General features: G+C 37.2%; 1 protein-coding gene across 1 annotated transcript in view; it reads left to right on the plus strand.

The window, feature by feature from the left end:
• The window catches only part of LOC113072949 (zinc finger protein ZFPM2-like), a 74987-nt gene that overhangs the window by 45728 nt on the left and 10881 nt on the right, over positions 1-18378 (plus strand). Inside the window, exon 3 of the mRNA XM_026245826.1 lies at positions 6610-6711. Within this exon, the coding sequence (XP_026101611.1) occupies positions 6610-6711 (102 nt within the window). The remainder of the gene's footprint in view (positions 1-6609; positions 6712-18378) is intronic.

Raw genomic sequence — 18378 nt, forward strand, 5'->3', positions numbered from 1 at the left:
ATGTCTAAATGAATGTGTAGTTTTCATTAAACTCATGGGATTTATGAAAAAAAAACTGCTTTGGTGAATCAAATAAGCCTTTAAATTACAAAACTTACAAATTACAACTTTTTTACCATTATTTTATTACCATGATAATATTTCTTTTAACAGTTTTGTTTCATTTTATTAATTTATTTACTGTATATTTACAATTTTTATCTTTAATAGTTATATTTTTATTTCTGCATGTAGTACATTTTTGTATTTTTAATGTGTATTGGATATGGTATTCTTTTCTTTTGGAAATACCATCAATCCTACGGGAATTATGGAACTAGCATAGCAACAATACAATACTATTTTGTAAAGCTTGGATCAAGGCAGTTTTTGAGTACTTGTATTTTGTACTCGATGGCCTCTTTTGTCTCAAGCACCACCAAGTTTTAGCAAATCTCCTCTCTTAAGACTCCTTTGAATTATTTGATGGCTTTGCTAAAACTAAGACCACCAGTGGGCCAAACTTTCAACTCCTTTACTTCCAAAGAGATGCTTTAGTAATCTTTCCGTCGTCATATACAAGGGGTTTGCGTCAGATTTCTTAAGCACCCTATCGGCTGCAATTCATCTCTAAGTCTTGCATGTCCTCAAATTCTTCGGACAAGTTCCCATTTTCTTCCTGTTAATACACAGTACAAGCTCATCAGGTGTATTCAATACCCCTGATCCTCTGCTCAATTAGATCTCTTTAAAGCGCATTTAGCCCAGCGTCTGAGTGACTTAAATTCACTCCACTTATGCAAAAGTGCTATGAATTGAAGTCAAATGCAATCCTGGTGGCATTAAACGGTTTATGTGTGTTATTCCTCAGCTATAGGATGGCAGAGAGGGTTCTCTTGATTAAGTAAACCCTCTCAAATGAGATGGTGGGCTGTAATTAGCCAGAGCTAAGTCAAACGTCTGAGCTTTAAAAAGCATTCACTCATCCCTGGGCCTTTATCTGTTCTGGAGAATAAGGTCTCCTGTGTGAAGTTCCTTGTTGGCAGGCAGTTGCCTCATGGCTGGCTCATAGTTCAGTGGTCGTGTATCTTTTTTGGCATTTGCCGACAGCTGGCTTGTCAAGAGAACCTAAAACCTCCATTAAAAGTTTCATCCTATAATAGGTATTAAAAATCTGTCTGAACAAAAAGAGGAATCACTCGTCTTCATTAACTCACCAAGCCCTTATTAACTTTGATCGAACAACGGTGAAGTTGCAAAGAAGCTTAAATTCACAGAGGTCAGACGGATGGATGCCAGCAAAGTCTCACTCACTTGCTTCAGTCTGAATCTGTTGCACCTTGCAGCTCATGTTTTGAAATGGAATTAACCCGAATCATTGAGAGAAATCAGAATTGGCAAATGCCTTACAATTCCCATACCATGATTATTTTTGAGAAATAAAAAAATAAAATAAAAGCAGAAATTAATTTCTCATTTACTTCCCTCGTCAGTCTGTTGCCAGTTTGTGTGATTTGTAAAAATTAGATTTACTGTTCATAAGAACCATTCACTTGGAAGGGTTAGGGTTAGGGTTAACATTGGATAATACTGGTGACGCTATACAGTATGTTTCTATAATCAAGAACTGTAATTTAGTGAAAATAATTGGAATTCTGTATTTTTAATCTTACTTTAATTGAACATATGTACTCACAGTATCTTTGACTGTTCGACACACTATAGCTTGGACGTTCAATGTCCAACACCAATTTCTCTGCACTGATACGCTCTTATGAAATCATTGTGAAAAACCAAACACAAAAATAACTGTGTGGCTTATAACAATAAGCGTTCACAAGAACCATCGTGCATTATGATCAGTAAATCTTTTTGAAGCATTGACTCTTTGCACATCACTCATTCCAATTCCCAGCAGCCTCTGTGGAACCAAATACCCTGAAACAGCAGAGGTGTTCCTCTCTGTGGCGACCCTAAACTGTTTAGAGAGGGTCTCGGCTTCAGTGGCATCATTGCACACTCATGTACCATGAAATGATTGAGACGCTTCCGTCAATGGCTTCATACGAAATGGTTTCGAAACAGCAGAGCGCACTGTGAAATGAAGCCCTTGCCGATGAATAGTTGGGCGCACAGACGTGAATAAACATGAAACCTGAGGCCTGAGATGGGCCTCCTTATTTGAAAGAGGAGATGGAGGGAAATAAAGAGAAAAAAGCCACCCCTGATAGTCCAGAGAGACAACCTTGTTGTCTCCTTGACAATTGAAGCAGCCCCCCTCCAAACAACTTCCTTTTCATGGTCAATTTCACATTTATGGGCGCTGCGCTTGTGAACAAGTTTCAAACTGAAATTTACAAGCCGCTGTCACACTCGCTACTATAATTGTGAGAATGCCGGTGTTACATATATTTTTTTACTTTTACAGAAATTGTTAAATTTGACCTTGCTTTCAAGTTTTTCTGTTCTCGTAAATGTTTCTTTGGGAGTCAGTTGAGTTGGAGTCACACAGAGTGGTCTGTTTTTTTTTTTTTTTTTTTTTTTTCTTTTCTTTACAGTGTAAATTGAATTGTTGAAGTCTTCAAACCGATTGCGAATGTTGGCCTTTTCTAATGACAATACAGAGCACGATCTCAAGAATGCTGCGGCATAAATATGTTCAATATGAATTAATTGATCTTAATGACAGCATTGAGATTCCATTCTGGTCTGATTGAATCACAGCGGAGAAAGACTTGAATAATTATGAGTCATTTTAGCCTGTAGCACGGTGCAAAATGAACAAATCCTTTGAATCCGGGCAGCCTTGTGACGCGAGCCAGTAAACAGTGTGCAGTAGAATTAATTATCCTCTTCTATTTGCTTCTTCCTCACTAATCAGGATCTTCCGCTGCAGAAAGATCTATTCAATACATTTTTTCCCATCGCTGATGGTAAAGTCAAGCGAATATGGGAAAATGCTCATTTTGCGGAGTGATAAGATGAAAGACACATCCCTTTAGCCCCGTTTGACTCTGTGCAGGAAATCATTCATTAATGTTTGTTAAGTATGACAATCTAGCCAGGCCAGATCTACATTCTCCAGACGGCATCGCATGGAGAGATAACGCAGGCCAGCAGCAGCCAGAAGAGAGCACAGCCAGTTCCTGTAATGATGGGGAATTTATGGGCCTTTAAAGAGATAGTGCTGAGGTCTTCCACTAATCACACACTCCACCGGGGTGATGGGTGGGATTTTGCCGAGTTAAAGTATTTCCCTTTTTTCTTGTCCATCCTAGAGGCATTTGCATTTTTATAATAATATATCTTATATAGTTTTTTTGCTTCCGAAAGCTGCATGCCACTGCAGATTATTGAGAGGAAAAGCAAAACTGTGGACTTTGTTTGAGTCTTTGTTGTACAGCTGTCTCTAGTTTTACAGGGAAATCTGTTTATTTAACAGCAGTTCACTTTATAAAGTCCTCAATTACCACTGCTTTGAATGGAGGGGAAATATTGGCTCCCTAAGTGGCCACCCATCATCAAGCATAACAAAATTAGCACTTAATCTTCAAAACGCACAGGATACATAATTCTAAAGTTCCCATTATTAGAAAACAACGAGGCAATTTCGGTCATGTAATAGCTAGAGACAGTTTTTCTGTTTTTGCTCATATTAAATAAGTATTTTGCTTTATAAAATATACAGTACACACAGAGGGGGAACACACATGGGTGAATCACTAACAACAGACACTTCCAGGTTTATTGGAAAATAATTTTGGTGCTGTTGATAAACGGATACCCAAAACCCTCACAAAAAGTACATGGTACAATAATAGCATCAGATACAGAACCAAGTGAGCATGAAATGCTCTCCAGAACTCATTTTACTTCATAATCTGATGTTTTCTGGGAATAAAACATGATGGCAAAACAAATTGAGTAGATCCTTTGGGAATTAGTTGGATTATAAAAAGATTTCTGTTTCTATATCTATTTTTATATTCCAACATGTTACTATATGTAGTGCAAAATATTATATGCAGGTATATGAGAAGTGAAAAATATATTTTCATTTAGGGCAATAAAACATTTATTATATGTAGTCTATTTTTTAGCCATGTTGTTTTACCATTAGCATATAGAATGAGTTTGTTTTTTTTTTGGCATACTGAATGCTTTTTTTTTTTTTTTTTTGCATTTCCTGCACAAATACTGTGTTATATGTGGATCTTTGCGCTGCTGTATGTATGAGGTCATTCACAATCTAGACTAAATATTTGTCTGTTTGATCTTTCTGTCACTCTCTCTCAGTTTGTCGGGATTAGAAAGCTCAGATCTCCTTAAAATCACCCTCACCAGATTGACATTTTCAAGGGCTTCCTTGGTAGAACAATGCTGAGAGGAAGAGAAAAGCCAATATGACTTTGTGTCTACCTTGCTGCAGGAGCTGTTTGTGGAAATCGCCTATAAGCTTATTGACCCGCATGCATGTCACTGCCATTACACAGAACAGAGGAGCTGCGATCTGATTGGCTGATTTCAGACTAACTAATGTCTGACATATGCATGCATGGTTGAAGGCATGCATGCAAACATCATCTTGGAACTCCATATCAATCTTGCCATTGTCTTTTTATTTTTAGACCAGTGAGCAGAAGGGCTGTAAACCTTATGTGTGACCCACCTCATTTGACAGAGATTTAAACTCTGCTTCAAACACTAGTGAGCTGCCACACTGTCCACTGTACAAAGCGTACTACAAAGACAGCTACTTTCCTAGGCAGCAACCTAATTGTCACAACTGACTGATTTGAAATGCTTTTCACAAGCAACAATTCATTCAATGGTCACTCACTCACATCACACAAAAGGCTTGGCAAGTATACAGTTAATTCCAATTCTATTATAGGCATTAGCATGTTGCTAAGCTAATAACTCACTGTTCTAATTACTTAGTTTTTTAAAGGATTGTGAGTATGAAACTGTGTGACCGATGAAGTATGAAATTTATTTTGTGAGAAAAAAAAAAATATATATATATTTTTCTAGCGTGTGTGTGTGTGTATATACTGTATATACAGTGTAATGTCCCTTTATGTCAAAAACTATGTATCAATTAATTAATTATTTCTCTTTCTCTCCTCTAAATTAACCGTTACTTCACCGGTTCCCTTCGAAATTAACTATTACTTTTAAATTAAAAATGAATGTCAAATACACAGTAAATTTTATTTTAATATAATATTGTAATTTAAATACAAAAATCTTGTCATTTATTCTTGGTCCAATAAATCCAGCCTTTGTGAGTATAAAATAAATAAATAAATAATAAACATTTTACTTTAATTTTAATAACTGTCTTGTCACACTGTTTCATGCTGTAATGTTCAACAACTAAAGACAAATATTTATACTTTTTCAAAATCACTTTCTAGCTAACTATATAGCTTGTTCTGCTCTAGCATTTACTATGGTTGCACTGCTTGTATTGCTTTTTTTTTTCTTTTGAATAATTTGCCTCTGCTTATATTATTCTGATTTGTAAGTCACTTTGGATGAAAGTGTCTGCTAAAATTAATCAATTTAGAATTGGAATGTTGGAGGTGAATATCTGGGGCATTTTTGCCCTGAACCCTGGTTCATTTCTGACCCTGTTATTTGTGCCTGCTGAGAGATGGATACAAAATGCATGCAAGAGTGACAAAGAAACTCGAAGGAATGCAAAAATAAAAGCATGATGTTGAAGAAATAAACTGAATGCGACTTCTGACTTGGGATTTTAAAAAACATCACAAGTATATTCTGTTGCATGTCAGTGTTCTTCATTTAATGCAGGTCATTTCTTTTGCACTGTACAGTACCTGCTTGGCACAATGTTCTCCTGGTGGATTCCCTCTATGTTCCTGAAAGAAACTTCATCAAGCAGCTGTGACACTTGTTCCCTGTGAGGTTGCCTGGGCGATTGTGTTTAAAATGCATTGCAAACGGTGTTAGATAGAAGGCAGAAAATCTTTAATCACTGCTTAATTAACAAATCATCTTGTAGCTTCATTTCCTGAGCAGTAATTAAACAGTTCCAAGACGTTTCGTTACAGAGCTTAACATGTTCGCCGGAGATCAAGGTAGAGCCTTTAATGTTATCTCGCTGCCTTCCCAAACTCGCTACACTGGAAAGGAACTGTTGATATTGCCCTTTGTTATCCTTATGGTAATGCTCAATGAGTATGCTAAGGAGCTTCTCAAGACCTGACAATACAAATAGTGAAGCACTTTTAGTGGGAGAGCGAGGAGGACAGCTTCCATTGCAGGAAAATAGGTCAGAATGACCTCATGTGCTGTAAGTAGGGCAGTGTGGCCCTCTCCTCTCGCCCGGGTGTGCAGAGGCAAGCAAGAAGCTGCGATCCTTTTGGCCATGTTTACTGCCTGCCTTTGAAGTGAACCACGTCTTAACTGGCTTAAACACACCGTGGCGAGAGAATTTGATCTTTAGATTAACCCATCCGGATGGACCAGTGTGTGTTTGAGGACCATGGTGAAGGCCGTTCCGCTGTGTTAGAGGGTCGCTGAGAGAGTCTGAAGTATCAAGTGACTTATGAAGTTTAGACAAAATGTTTGGTTTATATGATTTCTTTATTGTTTTTTTAGGGGAGGAAAACGGCAACAGAGAAATAGGAGAGACAGAGATGGAAACAGACAGTGAGAAGACCAGACACCCCCCTCTGGAGCAAGAGGAATGGGACGGTCCAAGTAAGTGCATCGTCTGATTACGTTAAAGTGCACGTGTTTGTGTTACCATAATCATGAATTTTGACTATATGTCTCATAATTGTGACTTTATATGTCCAATTCTCACTTAACATTCATTAACTGTACAGGCAATATATTGTTTGACTTATTATTTCCTTTTGTATCGAAGCCTTTTTCAGATTGACAATGAGGGACAAGAAAGACACATTTTTTGACATTGGAAACAGCAACTTTTAAACCAAAAGACATGTGCTTTTAGTTCAAATCAGTTGACTTTGAGGTCATCTGTTAGTGTACTCCCAAACATTGACAAAGTTAAGTTTTTAACCACTGATATTTTAATATTTTTAAAGTACTACAGTATTAGTAAATGTATTTTTGTATTTTCAGTATTTTTCATACTTGTACAGTTTTTATTTGTAATTTCTAAGCTAGATTCTTTTTTATTTACTAGTTAGTAATCTATTGACTATGTTAAAAAGAACAAACACTTTGATATCATGTCACAATTGTGAAAATGCTTGAACAAGAATTTAAGTCAAAAGTACACTTAAAAATAAACGTTCCAAATGAAGTGTTTTCCATAGAGGAACAATGTTGGGTTCTCCCCAAAAACCTTTTGTGAACCTTCATTTTAAAGAGTGTAGGTTCTAAAAATAAGTTGTTTATTAAACATTTAAGTATTTCTGCGAAAAGTCACAAGTATGAGAAATAAAGAACACTTGTAGCTTTCATTTTTGAGTGATGGGCTTGGGCGCGACATCGTGGATTGGTGACCATCTCCTAGAGTCTTTCTACACCCCAAAAGCTTTCTGATTTTATATGCTGGAGAACAGAAATATCAGAGAGGAAAACCAGTGTGTAGTGCCCCTCTGATATCATACTCAGTCCTGATGGTCCAATCCAGCACGCGACCATTCCTGGCCCTCCTTTTAACCATTTAGCCCATTAGCTAGCGGCCAGTAATCACTTGTAAGCGGCTCATTATGACACATTTTAAATGAATCCATCTGGGATCAGGGGATTTCAGACGCTCAATAGCAGGACATCTAAAGATATCCTTGACAAGGCCACCCGACAGAGGTAAAACTCTCGACTGCTTCTGAAGACTTAAAGAGCTCTTGAATTACGGAGAGCGTATTTTTCGAACTTTTGTTGAATTGTGATGTGGGGATCTGCTTTTGATCACAGTCTCATTGTATTAGCATACAAAGCAGGGACCGTGTTACTAAGGAAAGAAGGCAACATAGTGCACAGTACCATTTACTAACCTTTTTGTGCTTGCTTTTTAGCATGCTATCTACTTCCATGGTTGTTAGTGCACAATGCATGATATATTTTATGAAATGAGGAGATTTCTAATGTAACTGAATGACAGACCTGTGTTTCTTTCACAGATGTTAGACTGAATGTCTGAGCTTTATATATACAAACACACACACACACACACACACACACACACACACACACACACACCATTTAGTAGTTTTCTTGAAATATATCACTATATATTCATATATGCACTATATGCTTTCATTATATGGAAAAAAGCAGCATGGATATTCCGCAGATGTTCTCCTTTTATCTTCTACAGAAGGAAGTAAGTCATACAGATTTGGAATGACATGAGGGTGAGAAAATGATGACAGAATTTTCTAGTTATGGATAATCCATCCCTTCAGGCTTCAGCAGAAAGCACACAACAGACGTAAAAACAGATATCTTTTATTTTCCAAGAATCTCGCCTTACCATGTAGATTTTCCCTCGCCGTCTCTCAAAAAAAAAAAAAAAAAAACAGTTTTATCTGTCTTTTTGCACTTCTTTAAAGTCACTTCATCAAAGTGATGGATAATACATCCAACAAGATAGCAACGGCAGCAATTGCTGTTCAACCCTAGCATCACATCGCAGAATACACAAAATATGATTCCTCTTTTAATGCATATGACCTCCAGAATTTATTGCAGGTACGTACATTTATAAGAAAGTGGATTTTGGCAAGTTAGCACCGTTGAGCCCCCTGGGGTGTGTATTTTATACGGACAGCAAATCAGAGTTATCAGCACCTATCAGATAATGCATTTATCATTAAACTTCACATTTGCATTTCAGTCTGGAAAGGAAATGAGAATCGGCAGCGTAAGATAAGAGCGGTAGGGATGACGGTAATAAACGGTCCCTGTGATCAGGCAGGGGGTCAGAAACATAACGATGAGGGCAAGCACATACAAAAAAAGGCATCATAGACCAGTTAAAGCTTTCCAGAAAAAAATGCAGAGCTTTAAACTCCTGTTTAAAAACACGTGGGGCTAATCAGCCCAAAGTCTCTCTGATCATCGATCCTGTAATGCTGAGAGAGAGAGAGAGAGAGAGAGAGAGAATTCCCTCCGTGTTTGTTTTGAATGAATGATTTTTGTCGCTCATCTGTAAAATTATCACACACAAAAAAACATGTTCGATTACAACACTAGAATTTTACATTTTCTAATGGAAATGTGAGTGGTGCTTGAGGTCTCCAGATATGGTTTGAGTGTAAGTCTAAGGGGTTCTTTTCACCTGTTTTGTCACCTGCTTAGTTGAAAATTGTAAAACTTATCTTTTAGAAAAAGAAACATACAAAAAGCTGCATGATTTCTGGTTTCAGGTTTGGAGCATAAATGGAGCAGGGCGTGTGACTTGTTGAAGTTCAATATTTTGTGTCAGAGGTTTGTTATTAAATGCTAAGTGTATGCACGGTTGCCTTAGCAAACTCTGCTACCTAGTCTGAAATCAGTCGATAAGTTGGTGTTATAGTTTCAGTTTGTTCTATCAGACATTTTTAAATGCCATTCCTAGCATATTTCAGCTAATTTTTTATTTTTATTTTAATTTTTTAATTCTACATTTGTTTATTTTTACTTTTGTCAACTCTCACTTATGAAAGTTTTTCTTTAAAAGCATTGATTATTTAATAACAGTTTAATACTATAACATTTTATAAATAATTAGTATAAATAAATTAAAATAACTTATTCTCTGTAGAGTATATATACACTCTCTGGCCACTTTATTAGGTACACCTGTTTAATTGCTTGGTAACACAAATTGCTAATCAGCCAATCACATGACAGCACCTCGATGCATTTAGGCATCTAGATGTGTTGAAGACTACTTACTGAAGTTCAAACCGAGCATCAGAATGGGGAAGAAAGGGGATTTAAGTGACTTTGAACTTAGTGGTCAGTGGTCTGAGTATTTCAATAACTGCTGATCTGCTGGGATTTTCACACACAGCCATTTCTAGGGTTTACAGAGAATGGTCCAAAATAGAGAAAACATCCAGTGAGGGGCACAAAATGAAGTTCTTTTCAGAATATCCAATTTATAAAAGTAGATGGTGACTTATACTGTTAATCTGAATCCTGACAGTATAAAATAGTTAAAAAAAAAGAACAATAATCACCGTAAAAGAACCATGAAAGTATTCCATATGAATCGTGTGCTATATTCCTGGTCTTCTGAAGTCATACGATAGTTTTGTATGCGGATCAGACTGACATTTAAGACGTTATTTGCTGAAAATCTTGCCTCCAGCTCTCAAATTTTATTCAAGCGACATGAGGGTGCGTAGATACTGACAGAGTTTTCATTTTTGCATGAACTATCCCTTATAATCTAGTTTGTCAGATTCATCTCAATGCTGAATTCCATATTTACCTCCTGCCATGATTCTCTGATAGCGCCGACGGTTGCTAATGCTGCTGATAATCTTGTTACATTACACAGATACAATCTTTTCTACATGCCCCATTCGCTCCTCACAGAGACATTACTGTCAAACTCCGGCAGGAGTGTGGATTTCTGGCAAAATAGAATGCAAATGAGAAAATCTCCCAACAGGAAACATCCCTCTCAGAATACAGGATATGACATCGCTCACGCAGCTTCCTCACTGTCTCTCGAGGAGCTGTACAGTGGACATTAATCTCTGCACATTATAACCACATTCACTTTCACGTCATGTCTCCTTCTGAAAGGCCATTTGCCTCTTTCATTCCTCCCTTTGTGTTGGAAAAATCAGATGGGCATGTTATAATTTAAATAAAGATGGGAATCACACCATCAAATATGAACATCTCAAATGGCATGACTTCCTGTTCACAGCGATTAAAAGCAAATTTATTTAGTTTAAGAGACTACCTTGTTATCACTTTATTTATAAATTTTTTTGGACTACTTTTTTAATGTTCAAATCTGGACTCTTTGTTATTTCCCGGCTTAAGTTAAAATGCATGATTACGATCGGAAACAGTTAATTCTTAATTTTTCGGTGCGAACAAGATATTTAATAGAGAATACATCAAAAGAAGGACAGTAGCTTAATGAAGAGGCTCGCACAGGTTTCCTCCTGCTTTAAGAATCTTTATCAACCAATTCCAAGATGAGCTTTAGGTGAAAAAATGGCAGAAGTTCACAAGATTCAATGTTAAGGGGGTCAAAAATCATTATATTATTCACTATTTAGAATTTTGGTCACACTTTATTTTAGGGTCCAATTTTCACTATTAACTAACTATTAACTATGACTTTTGTCTCAATTAACTCCTTATTTGCTGCTTATTAATAGTTTATAAGGTAGTTGTATAACAACTGATAATAACTGCGAACACACTACACTTTATATTTATATACACACACACTTTATTTATCTAACACCATACTTAGTATACACTTAAATTTTGCACACAATATATATGTACATACATAACTTCACTTTGTAATATACCTGCCTACAATTGTCATTTGTATATTGTCATTCACTGTCTACATATTTGTATTTTTATTCTTTTATTATGTGTTTTATGTTCTGTCGCTGTCATTCTGTTGTACTGCGGAGCTTCTGTCACGAAAACAAATTCCTCGTATGTGTAAACATACCTGGCAATAAAGCTCATTCTGATTCTGATTCTGATAAAGTTTAGGGTATTGGGTGGGATTAGGGATGTCATGCGTTATATGTACTTTATAAGCACTAATAAACAGCCAATATGTTAATAATAGACATGCTAATAAGCAACTAATTATTGGTGTGAATTGGACCCTACACTAAAGTGTTACCGAATTTTTGATATATATATATATATATATATATATATATATATATATATATATATATATATATATATATATATATATATATATATATGAAACATTGTCTTAAAAACTAGCTAAAATTAAATACAATTTATTTTATTTTATTTTTTATATTAATTTTAGTTAACTAAAATGACCATTTACCTGACTGCTATTTCAGTATTGTTGATATTCTATTGTAGGTTTTGTTTATTTTTTCTGTTTTAAATTTTTTTTTGTGTGTGTTTTGACATTTTTATTAGGATTATCGAAAATGTTTTATATATATATATATATATATATATATATATATATATATATATATATATATATATATATATATAGATATATAGATATATATATCTATATATAGATATATAGATCTATATATAGATCTATATATATATCTATATATATATATATATAGATATATATATATATAGATCTATATATAGATATATATACAATTTAACCCTTATAAGTGCTTCAGTTCCACAAAAGTTCACTTAAAGTTTCTTTAGTCTGTAAGCTTGTTCTGTGAAGGCAGGAGACCGTCCCTGAGATTAAAGGAATATCCACTCTCAGCTCATAAAGGCGATGTTCTGTTATCTGCTCCTCTATCTCTTTCATTCTCTCTCGTCATGGGCTTCTATATATTAGTGGTAATAGCCTGTTTTGTTAATTATCATGGATGTCTTTGATACATATCTTGACACGCTCCTTGAGGCATAAAGAAAGTGCATGTGCAGCAACAGAGAAGGAAGGAAGCTTTTAAGCATTAACGAACTTCTTTTTTTTGCACTTATCACTATGTCTGCCCTTAAATAGAAGCCTTTAACTTTCGATTATATTTTGAGTTATATTGAGGAAAACAACATTTTGGTCTCTCTTGTATTAAAGTTTATATATATTATAATACTGCTGATATTTTTTTTTTATATGTAATATTAAAAAAAGTGTATGTTTATTTATCATATATTCATTTTAATTTTATTGTGTGTGTGTGTGTATACCTTTATTTTATATTGTGTATACCTTTATTTTATATTGTGTTATTTATTTATTTTGAGCTTTTTTACTATTTTATATTATATATTCTGCATGAGCGTCCAATGAGCATTGAGCAACCCTCAGCTGGATCCAATCACTTTGAGGACTGACACACCTCCTCATGGGTGGCTCTCTAAGCTCAGCAGTGCCTGTCGGGCACCGTCGTTTTTGGCTCTGTTTGCCAGCTGTACCTGGGCCACGAGCCGAACACTGGCAGGTTCTGCTGAAGAAGCCCTGAAGACAGACATGAGCAGGTATCCAGCCACCTCCACCTCACAGTCAGGAAGCATGTATAGATTCCCTTTTGTCCTCTCAGCCCACCTGTACGTGGAGCTGACACTGTCCGCCCTTGACCTGACCCCCTCACCTGCACCAAACAATAGCCGTTTCTGCTTTAATGCACATATGTCATGAATTTGTGGAGCAGATGGTCACGACAGCATGGCAGGTGCCTTAACAAATGTTTGCATTTGCTGTGCTGCTATTTATATTCAGTGCATAACACAGCACCACAAACATTAGAAAAGGCCATTGGGTGTTTTTTTCAACATGCGTCACAATTATCAACGTGTCTTTTTTTTTATCTTCCCAGTCCAAAACAAACAGATGGCAGTTATGGGTTTAATGCTAACTGCTTTAGATTTCTGTGCAGAGCTGAAAATATGCAGAGAAAAGACGGATGAAGGTCTTAAAGGAATAGTTCGCATAAAAATAAATATTCTGTCATCATTTACTTGTATTATTCCAACCCAGCATGATGGGTTATTTTTTCCCTTGTGGAGCACAAAAGGACATGTTTATGCTTTTCAGTCTAATGAAAGTAAATGAGGCTTCAAAATCCCCATCCAGATTTTTGTATTCAAAGTCTTTTAACTGCAAAAATGACTTCTTAGGTTTTTATTACACTTATTTTGGCAAAAAATTTAATTCCTTTAATTTACTCCCCTTTAAACCGCTCAAAACCTGTTTGACTTACTTCTGTGGACCATACAATTGTTTTGTTTTATTTTGTTTTTTTGGTTCCCATTGATTTGCATTGTATTTTTTGTCAATGTGAAAGGAAACTAAAATTAATTGCTGGGTGAATTAACCCTTTAATCGTACCAGTGATTCAGCTTTCAGTAATACATATTGCAAGAGTTTGCTCCTATAACACATAGAATTCAGTCTGTGTATGTTAACATATTTATCAATGACCTAGAATTCAGGAATTAAACATTCAAATAGCTGCAATCGGCACTCCATTGTCAGGCTTGTTCACAGCTTTAAATGAAATGCTTCAATGCTGGGACTTCTGATAAACATCCAACCATACCCACAAAGAGGCGTTCTGTACAAACCAATCATCAACATCCAACGACTGACACCTGCTCGTGTCCAGCGACTTGCAAAGTTTCTCATCGTTCTCTTTGCATGTGAATCTTTTTTTTCTAATTATTCACCAAAGTCTGTTAAGTCACGGTGCAGTCCGAGGGGAAGGAGGGGGCCTAGATGCAGATTAGGCTCCTGAAGATGAGGGTCTAAAAGGGATTTAATGGTAGAATGGATTAGAGAAATCCTTGTAACAATGTTAAATAATTATAGTTCCAGCCGAGATCAAAGCAGCATTGATTGAACCCCTCAAGCCTTTAACACAGAGAGGAAAGAGAGAGAGAGAGAGAGTGTCTTGGAAAGCAAAGATTGGTAAACTCCTGCTCGGGCCGCAGCGGCGTTCGCACATGTGGATTGACGAGAAAAAAGATGTATCCTTTAGGAGAGCTCCGTCTGGCTTTTGTCACTGGAGCTGGAGATCCATTTGAGAGGTCTGATAACAGCGCAGACGAACTCGTGAGGAAACGTTGTCAGAGGCGCTTGCGCTGATACCTAAGCATTTTAAGACGACTTATAGACAGACCGGAATTTAATGTATGCAAAGCACCAAGTTTGAGCGGAGGCTTTCAGTCGGAGTTGTTTATTTCCCATGTAATCAAGAAATTTTGACATGCCTGGCTGCCGCTCATTTTCCGAGCGAGGGTGTCTCATTCGCTGCTCTCAGCCATCTTACCACAGACTTTCTCTGCTAGTCTCATGCAGATAAGTGGTATTGTGCAAAATCAGATTGTCGTGACAATATGGCACAGTAGACTTTGGTACTGAATGAGCCGGGTTATGTAGACAAGGTGGGTCAAAGAATCAATGGATTTAAAAGGTCTAAACAGAGTGCATGTGATTTCTGGTGACTAATACAACAACCCAGTGCATGAATACCCATTTGTGAGCGGCCTCAGTTTTGTGTTTACTTGGAAGGGAGGAGCTAAGATTTTGTACTTAACTGCAACACACACAGTGGCTGATTATTGTGCTGATGAAATACACAAGCAGAGATTAGCTCCAACTCTTCCCTTGAAGTCTTTTAGTGTCCAGATGCAAATTTCTCTACTGATCCGAGATGTTAGGAGGTTTAAGAGCAATGACTTCATGCTTGTTAGCAATGGAATCAATCGGAAAATGAACTATAGTTCTGTAGTGAACAAGCTAGAATAATGCTGCACTCTGTTGCACTCACTGTTCAGATATGAATGTAGGTTGCTAGGAATCGGTCTGTTTTGTGTTTTTCTGATAAACATCCAACCATACCCACAAAGAGGCGTTCTGTACAAACCAATCATCAACATCCAACGACTGACACCTGCTCGTGTCCAGCGACTTGCAAAGTTTCTCATCGTTCTCTTTGCATGTGAATCTTTTTTTTCTAATTATTCACCAAAGTCTGTTAAGTCACGGTGCAGTCCGAGGGGAAGGAGGGGGCCTAGATGCAGATTAGGCTCCTGAAGATGAGGGTCTAAAAGGGATTTAATGGTAGAATGGATTAGAGAAATCCTTGTAACAATGTTAAATAATTATAGTTCCAGCCGAGATCAAAGCAGCATTGATTGAACCCCTCAAGCCTTTAACACAGAGAGGAAAGAGAGAGAGAGAGAGAGTGTCTTGGAAAGCAAAGATTGGTAAACTCCTGCTCGGGCCGCAGCGGCGTTCGCACATGTGGATTGACGAGAAAAAAGATGTATCCTTTAGGAGAGCTCCGTCTGGCTTTTGTCACTGGAGCTGGAGATCCATTTGAGAGGTCTGATAACAGCGCAGACGAACTCGTGAGGAAACGTTGTCAGAGGCGCTTGCGCTGATACCTAAGCATTTTAAGACGACTTATAGACAGACCGGAATTTAATGTATGCAAAGCAAGTATTCAATTATGCAGTTTTCATTGGCATATTAATCATCTTTTCAACAAACAAGTCAGCGTTAATTAAAGCAAAGCATGGATAAAGATGTGTGGCTGGATCATCACTCTGTTTATCACCGCACACAGAGCCAGAGTCAAATAAATTCAGCCTGTGACAAGAATTTCAATGTCTGTCCTCTTTTTCATATTTGGAGAGAGGGAGAGAATGAGGAGTTGAGGAATGAGTTTGTTGTCATGGAAGCTCATCTTTTGTAAAGCTTCTTGACTAGAGATGAATTGATTTGTGGTTGGACAGAGTCATCTGATTTTGTAGAGTTCAGCACAGAGGTAAAGTCTTGCTCAGACTGTATTGCTCTTTCATAGCTCAGGAGATTTAAAGGTGTTTTCATGTGTCAATTCTTCTATCAGAAAGAGGTTCATTCCTACAGATGCCCTATTTTGTGAGATTTTTCTAGTTTGGTAATTAGTAATCAGCAGCAGGATATGATGTCATGCTCTAGATTTGTATAAAAAAAATTATATATATATATATATATATATATATATATATATATATATATATATATATATATATGTATGTATGTATGTATGTGTGTGTGTGTGTGTGTGTGTGTGTACAGTATATGTAACATTTTACAGATTCCTACATCTAAAATCTCTTCTCTCTCTCTCTCTATACATAATCAAATTTCTAAGTAAGTTAGATATATAATACTATAGTATATATGTGTGTGTATATATATATATATATATGTAAATTTACTATTTATTACTAATAAGTATAAAAATTAATATCTTTTATATTTTTTGGGGAAGCCGTGGCCTAATGGTTAGAGGGTTGGACTCCCAATCGAAGGGTTGTGGGTTCTAGTCTCGGGCCGGACGGAATTGTGGGTGGGGGGAGTGCACCTTCACTACCACGACTTAGGTGCCCTTGAGCAAGGCATCGAACCCCCAACTGCTCCCCGGGCGCCGCAGCATAAATGGCTGCCCACTGCTCCAGGTGTGTGCTCACAGTGTGTGTGTGTTCACTCCTCTGTGTGTGTGCATTTCGGATGGGTTAAATGCAGAGCACAAATTCTGAGTATGGGTCACCATACTTGGCTGAATGTCACTTCACTATATTTTAAATCTATATTTTATATTTATAAAATTAATATTGGTTATTAATGATTAAAATACTCTTAAACGCATAAATGAACTTGTCATGACTTCATATTCACAGCTCATGATTGGCTCAAAACAGCCTGCCAGCAGAATGGTGCATGTCCACAGGGTCTTGTGCCAGCCGCTCAGCTACCATTGAAATGAATGGAAATGCTACGGATAGATTCCTCCAGGTAATACAGAGCCGGAGGTTCAGACAGACAGAGCTGTACCGGGGTTCAGGCGTGTGTGGGCCGGCAGCTCTCGTCCTCTCTGACTTAATCAGCTCGCACACTTGTGGGCGAGACAAGGGCGAGTCTCACCCTCTATACCTTAAACACAAGATCTCTGTGGTTTGAAGCACTCGGCTGCTCCTCTTTCCTCCGGCGTTGCTCTCTGCCGATCTGAAAAGCAAACAGACCTACACTGGTGCTGGTAAAATCACACACACAAACACAAACACTTTTCTTTTCTTTTTTTGCTGTGTTAGCTTGAATCTGAATGCACTCAAACAGAATGTTGCACAGGAGCGAGATCTGTTCTCCAGGAAGACAGACAGAGGGAGAGAGAGGGAGAAAAAATAGAAATAGAAGCAGAGAAAGATGGAGAGAGAGAAACCAGAGTCAAAACCCGCCACATAACAATGCCAGGGAAAAATCAGAACATTTTCCAGCGAAAGATGGGCCATTTCCAAATCCTCGTGCCCTATCAGACAAATTAAAGTAAATCAAGCATGAAATGAAGCAGGAGAGCCCGGAGATAAGACTCCTTTAAGTCCTTTCCAGATTAGGATAGGGGAAGAGAGGTGCATCTGCTCTCTGCCAGCCGAGGAGGCTAGCTTCTCATTTCACAATAGCAGCCTGTGTATAGGATTACTTTCCCCCGTCACACACACACACACACACGCTCAGTCCGAACGTGTCCTTAATGCGTCGGCTCACTAACTTGTTTTACAGGTTTTGACAACCGATCTATAAATGTACAGCAGCTATCATAGAATCATAGAATTGTGTGTGAAAATGTGCTATGTGATGCTTTAACCTATAGTCACTTTTTCTAATAGTGTTCTTGTAGCTCAACTGGTAGAATACAGTGAAAGCAATGTGAAGTCATGGGCTCGATTCCCAGGGAACATGCA

This window comes from Carassius auratus, unplaced genomic scaffold (assembly GCF_003368295.1).
Source record: "Carassius auratus strain Wakin unplaced genomic scaffold, ASM336829v1 scaf_tig00011088, whole genome shotgun sequence".
Lineage (NCBI taxonomy): Eukaryota > Metazoa > Chordata > Actinopteri > Cypriniformes > Cyprinidae > Carassius > Carassius auratus.